The following is a 13,779-nucleotide window of genomic DNA, read 5'->3' on the forward strand; positions in this document are numbered from 1 at the left end:
GCATAGATAGCCGCAGAATCTGCGGGTATTTATGCCACTTCCTGCTCCCTCCCTGCTGCCTGCTGGGAAACACACGGGTCCCAGAGGCAGCAGGGACCATCCGTATTGCGCTGCACGACTCGCGCATGCGCAGTAGGGAACCGGGAAGTGAAGCCGCACGGCTGCACTTCTTGATTCCCTTACTGAAGATGGAGGCGGCAGCACCCGAGGACGGAGAGACGCTTCGGCCTCGGGTGCCGACATCGCGGGCGCCCTGGACAGGTAAGTGTCCATGTTTTAAAAGTCAGCAGCTGCAGTATTTGTAGCTGCTGACTTTTAAAAAAAAAATTTTCGGTGGCGCTCCGCTTTAATATACTCCTTCTGCAGGACCTGAATGATGGTAGAACAGGTCTCTGGGATAATGATCCCCAGAGCCTGGGGGGAGATGCCTGTCGAGAACTTGAGGTCCTACAGGCTTCTTCCCGTTGCCAAGTACTGCAGGGTGGTGACTAGCCTCTGCTCCGGAGTGATGGCTTGCCTCATGCAGGTATCCTGCCTGCTGATATAAGGGGTCAGCAAAGCCAACAAATGGTGAAATACGGGGGTCTGTCATCTGGAGAAAGTTCCTGAAATCATCAGGATTATTCTCATGGATCTCACGGAGCAAAGGCATATGACAGAATTAGTCATGCTGGAGCAACCAATTCTTGGTCCATGAACTCCTCCCCACCCTGTTCATGGACTGGACTTGTGTCAAGGTAAGGACCCCAATACCAAGCCCCCGCACAGCACGAACTCTACGAGGAGTGCGTATACGCAACATACAGAATGACGTAACAGAACGCACTGAAGAACAGTAAGGCCTGTGAAGAGCGACCTGAAAATCAGTAACGAACGAACAATAACACAATGACAGAGTCAAGCGTAACACGCTGCACGCACTGAAGACCAGATACAAACCCACAAGCACAAACTGAACACCAGAAATACGATCTGAAAACCACGAGTCTGAAAAAGCATGAAGGAGCCCAAAGGGTGCCGCGCTTGGTTCTGAGCTGCCCTTTTATAGTCTTGTTGTACGTGGTGTACGTGAACGCGTTACATAGTTACATAGTTAGTCAGGTTGAAAAAAGACACAAATCCATCCAGTTCAACCTTAAAAACAATAAATAAAAATAAAAAATATCGTACAATCCAATATACCCAATTTTATACCCTCCATTGATCCAGAGGAAGGCAAAAAACTCCAGCAGAGCATGCTCCAATTTACTACAGCAGGGGAAAAAATTCCTTCCTGATCCCCCAAGAGACAATCAGATTTTCCCTGGATCAACTTTACCTATAAATGTCAGTACCCCGTTATATTATGTACATTTAGGAAAGTATCCAGGCCTTTCTTAAAGCAATCTACTGAGCTGGCCAGAACCACCTCTGGAGGGAGTCTATTCCACATTTTCACAGCTCTTACTGTGAAGAAACCTTTGCATATTTGGAGATGAAATCTCTTTTCCTCTAGATGTAAAGAGTGCCCCGTGTCCTCTGGGTTGACCGTAAAGAGAATAAAATTGCGTTCTTAGCGTTTGGAAATTCCGACAACTTTGTGTGACCGTGTGTATGCAAAACAAGTTTGAGCCAACATCCGTCTGAAAAAATCCTAGGATTTTGTTGTCGGAATGTACGATCAATGTCTGATCGTGTGTACGGGGCATAACTCTTGGTGGGCACAGGAACGGGCCGTGCTGTGAAATATTAGATCAAGAATTGTAATTACATGCCATTGTTGAACAGTGGTAGAAATATTGGGCCTTTGGTGGAGGTGGTGCTGGTGCAACAACACTGTAAGTCCTCACAGTTACTCTTGGTGGGCGCTGGAACGGGCCCTGCTGTGAAATATTATATCAAGAATTGTAATTACATGCACCTGTTGAACAGGGGCAGAAAAAATGGGCCTTTGGTGGTGGTGAATGAATGAATGAATGATTTGTAAAGCGCTGCAAATGCGAACTGAATCGCCTCAAGGTGCTGGATGCATTCTCTGTTGTCAGCTTCTTAGAAAAGGAAGGTCTTTAGTTTTTTCCTGAAGGCCTGGTGGTTTGCTTCCATGCGGATGTTGGTTGGAAGAGCATTCCATAGTCGAGGTCCTTGGACTGCGAATCTTCGTTCTCCCTTTGCTTTGAAGCGGTATTTGGGAATGATAAGGAGGTTTTGGTTAGCTGATCGAAGACTGCGATTCGGTGTGTAGTGTTTTATTTTCTCTCGAAGGTATTTAGGAGCGTTTCCTTGTATGCATTTGCGGGTGAGGCAGAGGGTCTTGAATGTGATCCGATTCTTCACGGTTAGCCAGTGTAGGCTCTTTAGGGATGGGGAGATAGATTTCCAGGGTTTTTCTCCTGTTAACAGTCTTGCCGCCGTGTTTTGGATGAGTTGTAAGCACGCAAGCTGATATTGGGGTAGTCCTATGTAGAGCGAATTTGCGTAGTCGAGTCGGGAATTGATGATTGTTCCCACAACTGCCGCTTTGTCCTTATCTGGGATGAAGGGGATGAGTCTACGTAACTGGCGGAGGAGATGGTGGGATCCGCTCACCACTGATCCTATTTGTGCATCCATTGTCATTCCTGAGTCAAAAATGACTCCGAGACTCTTGGCTTTGGTGCTTGGAGAGATGGTCTGTCCGAGGATGGTGGGAGGTGTCCACGGAATCTTTATTTTGGAATTTTTGTTAGCTTGTAGGAGAAGAAGTTCTGTTTTTGATCCGTTGACTTTGAGGGAGCTAGTGGTGATCCAGTCATCTATTAAAGTGAGGCATTTCTGTAATTGATGATGAAGGTCTTTTTGTCCATTGATGCGAAGGTAGAGTTGGGTGTCGTCAGCGTAATGCCCCGTACACACGGTCGGACTTTGTTCGGACATTCCGACAACAAAATCCTAGGATTTTTTCCGACGGATGTTGGCTCAAACTTGTCTTGCATACACACGGTCACACAAAGTTGTCGGAAAATCCGATCGTTCTGAACGCAGTGACGTAAAACACGTACGTCGGGACTCTAAACGGGGCAGTGGCCAATAGCTTTCGTCTCTTTATTTTTTCTGAGCATGCGTGGCACTTTGTCCATCGGATTTGTGTACACACGATCGGAATTTCCGACGGATTTTGTTGTCGGAAAATTTTATATCCTGCTCTCAAACTTTGTGTGTCGGAAAATCCGATGGAAAATGTCCGATGGAGCCCACACACGGTCGGAATTTCCGACAACACGCTCCGATCGGACATTTTCCATTGGAAAATCCGACCGTGTGTACGGGACATATGAGTGGAAGCAGAGATCGGTTTTCCTGATGATATTGAGAAGTGGGCGGATGTATATGTTGAATAGTACTGGTGACAAGGGTGTGCCTTGAGGCACTCCACAGGAGACTGCCCGGGTTTCCGAGGTGAATGTTCCTAGTTTCACTCTCTGGGAGCGATTCTCTAAGAAGGATGTAAACCATTTTAGAGCAGAATCTGTAGCTCCTGCAACTTCAGCGAGGCGGACAAGTAAAGTATTGTGGTCCACCGTATCGAATGCTGCGCTGAGGTCTAACAGTACCAGGGGACTCTGTTCTCCGTCGTCTGCTGCTTCAAGGGCGTTGTCCCATATTTTGAGAAGTGCTGTTTCTGTTGGTGGTGATGGTGGTGTTGCCACAACACTGTAAGCCCTCACAGTTACTCTTGGTGGGCGCAGGAATGGGCCCTGCTGTGAAATATTAGATCAAGAATTCTAATTACATGTCCCTGTTAAACAGGGGCTGAAAAATTGGGCCTTAGGCATTAGTGCCACAACACTGCAACGCCTCACAGATACTATAGTTGGAGCGCAGGAATGAGCCCTGCTGCAAAGTATTGCATCAAAAATTGTAGTTACACGCCCCTGTTAAACAGGGGCTGAAAAATTGGGCCTTAGCCACTACTGGCGGCGCCCAGAACCAAAAATGTTCTTACAAGCTATCAGCAGGAAAATTGAGGAGGAAGAGGATTGTCACTCAGCATAACAGGATAGTCACTCAGCATCAGCATAGGCAGTCTTGAAGGGATCTCACATTTAAAAAAAATCAATCGGTTACATCAGCATCAGGTGCTTGGTAGCTGGTGATTCAAGACTGATTCATTTTTATGAAGGTCAGCCAATAGACCAATTCAGTGGACAGGCGCACCCTGTGATAGGTTACAAAGCCTCCAGCAGCACTGAATGTGCGTTCTGAAAGAACGCTGGATGCAGGACAGGCCAGTAGCTCAGATCCATCCTCAAGACCCAGTAACCCAGAGGATTTTCGGTGGGAAAGGGGTCCATGTCTGATCTTGCCCCTAGGTAATCCTGCACCATGTGAATCAGACGCTGGAGATGGTTGCTGGAACTGATCATACCTTGGGGCTGCGGAATAAAAAATTGTCTGAACGCATCGGTCAGACGGCCGCCTTGTCCATCACTCCTTCTGTGACTGACTGAAGCCTCAGCAACACGTTGTCCAGGAGGACCAGGAGTTTGTAACCTCCCAGGCTCTGGAAACGCATTGCACAAACCTTTCTGTAAGGCCTCCCAAAGATGTTTCATTCTCTGCGACGGCAAGATAAGGTCCGCAACCTTACCCTTGTAACGTGGATCAAGGAAGGTTGTCAGACAGTAATTATCCCTCCCCTTGATACCACGAATACGAGGATCTTTCCGCAGGCTTTGCAGGATCAGGGAGGCCATGCAGGGTAGGTTTGCTGAGGCATTTGGTCTGGAGTCCTCTGGGTCACTAAGGACGACATGATCTGCAGCCACCTCCTCCCAGCCATGTACAAGTCCATGGGTTTCTTCGGACTGTAAATGATCCCTTGAAGACTGCTGCTGATGCTGAGTGTCAGGCTCCACCTCCATGCTGACACAATTCTCCTCCTCCTCCTCCTCTTCCTGTGTGATCGGCGGGCACGCAGGAACACTGTCTGGATAAAGGGGGCCTTGAGAGGTAAGGAAGTCCTCCTCTTCCTCCCTCTGTTCTGCCTCAAGTGCCCTGTCCATTATTCCATGCAGCATGTGTTCCAACAGGTGGACAAGAGGAACAGTGTCACTGATGCATGCACTGTCACTGCTCACCATCCTCATGGCCTCCTCAAATGGTGACAGGACAGTGCATGCATCCCTGATCATAGCCCACTGGCGTGAGGAAAAAAACAAGCTCCCCTGAATCTGTCCTGGTGCCATAGTCACATAGGTACTCATTTATGGCCCTCTGCTGCATGTGCAGCCGCTGCAGAATGGCCAATGTTGAGTTCCACCTGGTGGGCATGTCACAGAGCAGGCGGCACTGGCATTATATGATCTGCTGAAATGCACACAGACTTTCCTGGCCTGCCTCAGGACATCCTGTAAGCCCGGGTACCTGCCCAAGAACCGCTGCACCACCAAGTTAAGGACGTGAGCCAAACAGGGCACATGGGTCAGTTGTCCCTGTTGGAGGGCGGAGAGGAGGTTGGTGCCATTGTCACAAACCACCATACCTGGCTTAAGCTGGCATGGCATCAACCACCTCTGAACCTGCCCCTGCAGAGCTGACAGAATCTTTTCCCTCAGTGTGGCTCCTTTCCCCCCAAGCACACCAGCTCAAGCACCGCATGGCATTTTTTTGCCTGCGTGCTTGCGTAGCCCCTTGAATGCCTACGGAGCGCCGCTGGTTCCGAGGACAAAGCACAGGAAGAGGCCATAGAGGAAGAAGAAGAGGAGGGGTGGAGGAGAGAGGTGTGGCAGAATCACCACTAGTAGAATTTTGGAGACGTGGTGGCGGAACTACCTCCAACACTACTGAACCCTGTCCTGCATCCTTCCCAGCTGCCAGAAGAGTCACCCAGTGCGCGGTGAAAGATAGGTAACGTCCCTGTCCATGACTGCTGGACCATGAGTCAGCGGTAATATGCACCTTACCGCTGACCGCCCTGTCCAGCGAGGCCAAGACATTGCCTTCCACATGCCGGTAGAGAGCCGGAATCGCCTTCCATGAGAAAAAGTGTCCTTTGGGAACCTGCCACTAAGGAACCGCACATTCCACAAACACACGGAAGGAGCAGAGTCTACCAACTGAAAAGGTAGCAGTTGAAGTGCTAGCAATTTAGCCAAGCTAGCATTCAACCGCTGGGCATGTGGATGGCTGGGAGCAAACTTCTTTCAGAGGTGCAGCAGCTGGAGCAGGGAAATTTGCCTGGTACAATCTGACGTCGGTGTACTGACAGCAGATTGCCCGCAAGTACTTGGCTGTGACACACCTAATTCTACACCTTCATTCCTCTCAGTGCAGGTTTCAGAGAGGACTGAAGGTATAGTGGGGTTGGAGATCCCAGCTGATGAGGAGCAAGGAGAGGTCCGCTTTGTACTTTAGTGTGGGTCTTTTAGGTACGCTTGCCAACGAACTGCATGGCAGGTCGACATATGTCTGTTCAAGCATGTGGTGCCCAAGCGGGTGATGTTTTGGCCACACGAGATACGCTTGGGACATGTTGCAAATAGCAGCGATGCGATCTGATGCACTTGTCTCAAAAAAGGCCCACACCAAAGAACTTTTGGAATAACGTGCAGAGACAGCAGCGCCCTGCACATGCGGAGCTCTGCGGTGTGATGCAGTCAGTGTGCTGCCCTTAAGCTGGCCCCTGGAGGGCATCCTGCCTTGTTGGAGATGAGCCTCCTCCTCCTCCTCTCTCCTATGAGGCACCCACGTAGAGTCAGTGACCTCATCATCCTCTCCCTCCTCATCACTGGAGCAAACCTGGCAGTATGCTGCAGCTGGGGGAACATGACTGCCAGATTGCTGTCCTTCTTGGGCACCCCCTCTCTCTGGGCTCATGTTACTGCCTTCATCTAGCTGGCTACCATCATTGGAGCCTTCAAAACGCTGGGCATCCTCCTGGAGCATGTACCCAACACTGTAGTCAAACAGTTCGATGGACTCCTCAGGAGGACATGGTGGGGCTAGGGAAGGAGTCACTGATGCCATTGAGCCGAGGGAAGAGGCCACATTGGCAGCTGCTTTGCCAGACAAAGTACCCTGAGCCTGGGTGAGAGAGGATGAGGAGGATGAGGACGGCTTGGCCATCCACTCGACCAAGTCTTCGGCATGTTGCGGCTCAACACGGCCAGCTGCCGAAAAAAAGGACAAGCCTGTCCCACAGCCACGTGCTGATGAGGATGCACCGTCTCCATGACCAGCACTGTTGCCTCTAGACACTGAGCCTGCTTGCCCCCTTTTATTGGCTTGTGACTGTCTGCCTCTCCTTGTTGGCCTTCCAGACATACTAATGGCCTGCAGTGAGCTGCAAAAAACTGGGATGTATACATATATACTGATACTGCAGCTAGCAGAATCAACTGAATCAGTAATCAGTAATCAGCATGGATTCATGAAGAATCGTTCTTGCCAAACCAATCTATTAACCTTCTATGAGGAGGTGAGTTGCCATCTAGATAAAGGAAGGCCCGTAGACGTGGTGTATCTGGATTTTACAAAAGCATTTGACACAGTTCCCCATAAACGTTTACTGTACAAAATAAGGTGCGTTGGCATGGACCATAGGGTGAGTACATGGATTGAAAACTGGCTACAAGGGCGAGTTCAGAGGGTGGTGATAAATGGGGAGTACTCGGAATGGTCAAGGGTGGGTAGTGGGGTTCCCCAGGGTTCTGTGCTGGGATCTTATTTAATTTGTTCATAAACAATCTGGAGGATGGGATAAACAGTTCAATCTCTGTATTTGCAGACAATACTAAGCTAAGCAGGGCAATAACTTCTCCGCAGGATGTGGAAATCTTGCAAAAAGATCTGAACAAATTAATGGGGGAGGGGCGACTACACGGCAAATGAGGTTCAATGTAGAAAAATGCAAAAATAATGCATTTGGGTGGCAAAAATATGAATGCAATCTATACACTGGGGGGAGAACCTCTGGGGGAATCTAGGATGGAAAAGGACCTGGGGGTCCTAGTAGATGATAGGCTCAGCAATGACATGCAATGCCAAGCTGCTGCTAACAAAGCAAACAGAATATTGGCATTAAAAAGGGGATCAACTCCAGAGATAAAACGATAATTCTCCCGCTCTACAAGACTCTGGTCCGGTCGCACCTGGAGTATGCTGTCCAGTTCTGGGCACCAGTCCTCAGGAGGGACGTACTGGAAATGGAGCGAGTACAAAGAAGGGCAACAAAGCTAATAAAGGGTCTGGAGGATCTTAGTTATGAGGAAAGGTTGTGAGCTCTGAACTTATTCTCCCTGGAGAAGAGACTCTTGAGAGGGGATATGATTTCAATTTACAAATACTGTACTGGTGACCCCACAATATACAAATACCGGACTGGTGACCCTACAATAGGGATAAAACTTTTTCGCAGAAGAGAGTTTAATAAGACTCGTGGTCACTCATTACAATTAGAAGAAAAGAGGTTTAACCTTAAACTACGTAGAGGGTTCTTTACTGTAAGAGCGGCAAGGATGTGGAATTTCCTTCCACAGGCGGTGGTCTCAGCGGGGAGCATTGATAGCTTCAAGAAACTATTAGATAATCACCTGAATGACCGCAACATACAGGGATATACAATGTAATACTGACACATAATCACACACATAGGTTGGACTTGATGGACTTGCGTCTTTTTTCAACCTCACCTACTATGTAACTATGTAACTGCCTGCCTGTAGTATTATTAGTATGAGAACACCAGCAATTGTCTTCAGTTAGCTTTAGGTGCACACTGTGCAGAGGACACAGTACACTATAGACCAGAAAAATACAACAAATTACCGTGCTTCACAAACACAAAAAATTTATAAGCTGCAATCCCAATTTGTGAGGCATACACAAATAAACAAGTCAAAAAAATAAAAAATGAATTGCGCTAAACCAGAATTGAAGTAATAGACTTTGAAATATATATCAAACAATATCAAACAACAAATTTGACAGTTTTAAATAAATATAATCATGAGGAGTCAGATAAAATAACATAATAACAATAATGAAATGAATAGCAATATATGAAGAAAAGTCCCCAAAAACCAAAATGGTATCCAATGGTGATTAGATTAAAACTCATCAAATGGCACCCACTGAAGAATCCACCACCTGTAGTAATACACGCTTACCAGAGGCAAGCTACAAGACAACTTGTGTTTGAAATAGGATATCCGTTCAATGGAGGCATCCCAATCCGACCTCACCGGGAGAGGAAGACAAGGCAGGAAGGCTCCGTCCAGTGGGTAGAGGTACTTGGCAAGGGGGACCTAAATCATTAATGAGGGTGGGACACTGTGGCAGTGATCCTTGTGTTTGAGCTGCTCTGTATATTCCTATACCTAATTGATTTGACAAGTAGTCGGCCCCTTTTCTAATGTTTTCTGCTGTGAATCCTGTCTGCAAGAGGCTAGGGACTCTTTTGTAAAGTGGAGGAATACAGCCGAATAAGCCGCTAATTATCAGTTAGACCCAGCAGGGGCTGGGTGGTGAGGAGCCTGCATCAGTGGTGGATTGATCCAGATCCACAGTACACTAACTGTAAATACTGTAGCTGCCAGCCTGTGGTATTAATAGGATCAGAAGAACACCACCAATTTTATTCAGGTAGCTGTAAATACTGTAAAAATACCTGTCTGCCTGTCAGTAGGAAGATAACAGGAATGGATCTAGCTAAACTGAATAGAGTGTATATATATATATATATATATATATATATATATATATATATATATATATATATATATATACATATATACACACACACAACACCTGGGATGTATATATACACAATACACTGTAAGTGCAGCTAACTGACTTGCCTGCCTACTCTATCTAACTTAAATCAAATGACACTGTCTCTCTCTCTCTCTCTCCGCCCCTGCAAAACACACTACACAAGGCTGCCACGCAGGCGGTCTTATATAGTGTGGGGCGTGTACTAAACCCCCTGAGCCATAATTGGCCAAAGCCACCCTGGCTTTGGCCAATTACGGCTCTCTGTACAGAGGGCGCTGTGATTGGCCAAGCATGCAAGTCATAGTGCATGCTTGGCCAATCATCAGCCAGCAATGCACTGTGATGCCGCAGTGAATTATGGACTGTGATGCGCCACTCGAATTTGGCGCAAACAGCCCATAACGTTTGCAATTCGACGAACGGTCGAACATGCGATGTTTGAGTCGAACATGGGTTAGACTTCAACTCGAAGCTCATCCCTAGTCTGCACTACAGATGTGGGAAGACTCCAATCACATTGTGAGCCAGCTTCCTAACAGACGCCCTGGGGCCACTCTGACTACAAACACAGTGTGGGGGAGGGGGATCACACTAATAGACTCTCATTCCAGATTGGTCATTTGAAGAAGGTTTGTTGGATGTTCTTCTGGTTAGTGGAGGGAAATCAATGTTGATTATTGAGTGCAGTAAGGAGAAGATTGGGAGGAGCAGGATGGGGGATTTTTCTCCAAGGAATGAATTTCTAGCAGTGAATGTGATTTTCATTCAGTAAATTCCATTCATTCCAAAATGAGATGATAAAAGGAAATGAAATGTTGAACTCCTGATCGCCATTCATCAATCCATGGAATGTAGTGAGAAGATTTCTCCAAATTCTCCTTCAATAATCTCCTAGTGTATGAGGAGCTTTCCCTTTCTTGTGTCCTCTTCCTTCCTCCCCTGATCACACTGGTGTCTTCAGAGAGATCCGGAGCTGAGCTCTCACATCTCTCAGGACTCTCATATTGCACACACCGGGGGATCACCTCATACACTTCATCTCCTACATGTGATGGACGCCATGACACTCATTTCTTGAGGAAAACATTCTCCCGGAGATCATGGAGGAGATGAAAGGAATGTTGTACGATGCATGTGTGAGACGAGGCACATGACATCACACGCTCCATCTTCTGCATGCACGGTATAACATACATTTTCATAATGGTGGTGTGGGGGCGGGGAGGTACAATAAGGGCTTCAGTAGGGACTGGATGGAATGTGATCCATGTATTGGCTTGCTGGTTGTACACAGGTCAGTCTATTACGGTAATCGATTTGTGTACAACCAGTCTGTCAGGTTTTTCCTGAATGATCAATACCACCGGCTATAGCCGGCAACACTGATCATTGTATTCTGATGGTGGGGGAGGGTCTCCACTGTCAGAACACAATAGCACAGCCCCCATCCCCCTCCAATGTGTGGGAAATGTTCATTCTACCCGCTGATTAAAATAAAAAAAAGGATTCCTGTATGTCTAGGATAAGGGTGTCCATACACATTCCAATCTGATTGTACAATCTCTGTTCTGTGAGTCTTGTCCCTCCCCTTGTCATATCAATAATGATTCAAAATTAGGAGGACATGCCCTCCCACTCTGCGACTGAGGACATCCCCTCCCCCACTGAGTGCATCCCCTCCCCTTCCTCCACTGAGGACACACCCTTCCCTCCTCCATGAAAGGAATACCCTCCCCCACACCCCTCCCAATCCTCGACTGAGGAGACTCCCTCCCCTTTCCCCACTGAGGACATTCCCTCCTCATTCTTCAATGAGAACACCCCCTCTCCCTCCCCCACTTAGGGCACCCCCTTCCCCTCTCCCTTCCTGCACTGATGACTTCCCCTCCACTGAGTGCACGCCCCCCCTCCTTCACAGAGAACACCCCCTCCTTTTCTGCTTTGAGGACACCCCCTCCCCCACTGAGAACTCCCCTTCTCCTCTCACATTGAGCTGCAGAGACAGACAAGTAGCTGAAGGAGAAATGACTGAGAGATCAGAGTGGGAGGGGCCACAGAGAGAGGTGACTACCATTGAAGAGAGAGAGAGGAACCATGGGGGGTAATGTGATGTCACTAAGAGGGGAGGAGAGAGGAACCATGGGGGGTAATGTGATGTCACCAAGAGGGGAGGAGAGAGGAACCATGGGGGGTAATGTGATGTCACTAAAAGGGGAGGAGAGAGGAACCATGGGGGGTAATGTGATGTCACTAAGAGGGGAGGAGAGAGGAACCATGGGGGGTAATGTGATGTCACTAAGAGGGGAGGAGAGAGGAATCATGGGGGTAATGTGATGTCACTAAGAGGGGAGGAGAGAGGAACCATGAGGGGTAATGTGGTGTCACTAAGAGGGGAGGAGAGAGGAACCATGGGGGGTAATGTGATGTCACTAAGAGGGGAGGAGAGAGGAACCATGAGGGGTAATGTGGTGTCACTAAGAGGGGAGGAGAGAGGAACCATGGGGGTAATGTGATGTCACTAAGAGGGGAGGAGAGAGGAACCATGGGGGGTAATGTGATGTCACTAAGAGGGGAGGAGAGAGGAACCATGAGGGGTAATATGGTGTCACTAAGAGGGGAGGAGAGAGGAACCATGGGGGGTAATGTGATGTCACTAAGAGGTGAGGAGAGAGGAACCATGGGGGTAATGTGATTCACTAAGAGGGGAGGAGAGAGGAACCATGGGGGGTAATGTGATGTCACTAAGAGGGGAGGAGAGAGGAACCATGGGGGGTAATGTGATGTCACTAAGAGGGGAGGAGAGAAGAACCATGAGGGGTAATGTGGTGTCACTAAGAGGGGAGGAGAGAGGAACCATGGGGGGTAATGTGATGTCACTAAGAGGGGAGGAGAGAGGAACCATGGGGGGTAATGTGATGTCACTAAGAGGGGAGGAGAGAGGAACCATGGGGGGTAATGTGATGTCACTAAGAGGGGAGGAGAGAGGAACCATGGGGGGTAATATGGTGTCACTAAGAGGGGAGGAGAGAGGAACCATGGGGGGTAATGTGATGTCACTAAAAGGGGAGGAGAGAGGAACCATGGGGGGTAATGTGATGTCACTAAGAGGGGAGGAGAGAGGAACCATGGGGGGTAATATGATGTCACTAAGAGGGGAGGAGAGAGGAACCATGGGGGGTAATGTGATGTCACTAAGAGGGGAGGAGAGAGGAACCATGGGGGGTAATATGGTGTCACTAAGAGGGGAGGAGAGAGGAACCATGGGGGGTAATGTGATGTCACTAAAAGGGGAGGAGAGAGGAACCATGGGGGGTAATGTGATGTCACTAAGAGGGGAGGAGAGAGGAACCATGGGGGGTAATGTGATGTCACTAAGAGGGGAGGAGAGAGGAATCATGGGGGTAATGTGATGTCACTAAGAGGGGAGGAGAGAGGAACCATGAGGGGTAATGTGGTGTCACTAAGAGGGGAGGAGAGAGGAACCATGGGGGTAATGTGATGTCACTAAGAGGGGAGGAGAGAGGAACCATGAGGGGTAATATGGTGTCACTAAGAGGGGAGGAGAGAGGAACCATGGGGGGTAATGTGATGTCACTAAGAGGGGAGGAGAGAGGAACCATGGGGGTAATGTGATTCACTAAGAGGGGAGGAGAGAGGAACCATGGGGGGTAATGTGATGTCACTAAGAGGGGAGGAGAGAGGAACCATGGGGGGTAATGTGATGTCACTAAGAGGGGAGGAGAGAAGAACCATGAGGGGTAATGTGGTGTCACTAAGAGGGGAGGAGAGAGGAACCATGGGGGGTAATGTGATGTCACTAAGAGGGGAGGAGAGAGGAACCATGGGGGGTAATGTGATGTCACTAAGAGGGGAGGAGAGAGGAACCATGGGGGTAATATGGTGTCACTAAGAGGGGAGGAGAGAGGAACCATGGGGGGGTAATGTGATGTCACTAAGAGGGGAGGAGAGAGGAACCATGGGGGGTAATGTGATGTCACTAAGAGGGGAGGAGAGAAGAACCATGAGGGGTAATGTGGTGTCACTAAG

At 48.5% G+C, this 13,779-nt stretch overlaps 1 protein-coding gene and 1 pseudogene across 1 annotated transcript in view; one reads left to right on the plus strand and one right to left on the minus strand.

The window, feature by feature from the left end:
- Positions 1 to 13,779, minus strand: part of LOC141126579 (uncharacterized) — a 927,381-nt gene that overhangs the window by 865,731 nt on the left and 47,871 nt on the right. Inside the window, exon 3 of the mRNA XM_073612498.1 lies at positions 5,364 to 5,368. Within this exon, the coding sequence (XP_073468599.1) occupies positions 5,364 to 5,368 (5 nt within the window). The remainder of the gene's footprint in view (positions 1 to 5,363; positions 5,369 to 13,779) is intronic.
- LOC141126578 (uncharacterized) overlaps positions 1 to 13,779 on the plus strand; it is a 1,610,887-nt pseudogene that overhangs the window by 545,204 nt on the left and 1,051,904 nt on the right.

Source organism: Aquarana catesbeiana, linkage group LG02 (assembly GCF_042186555.1).
Source record: "Aquarana catesbeiana isolate 2022-GZ linkage group LG02, ASM4218655v1, whole genome shotgun sequence".
Lineage (NCBI taxonomy): Eukaryota > Metazoa > Chordata > Amphibia > Anura > Ranidae > Aquarana > Aquarana catesbeiana.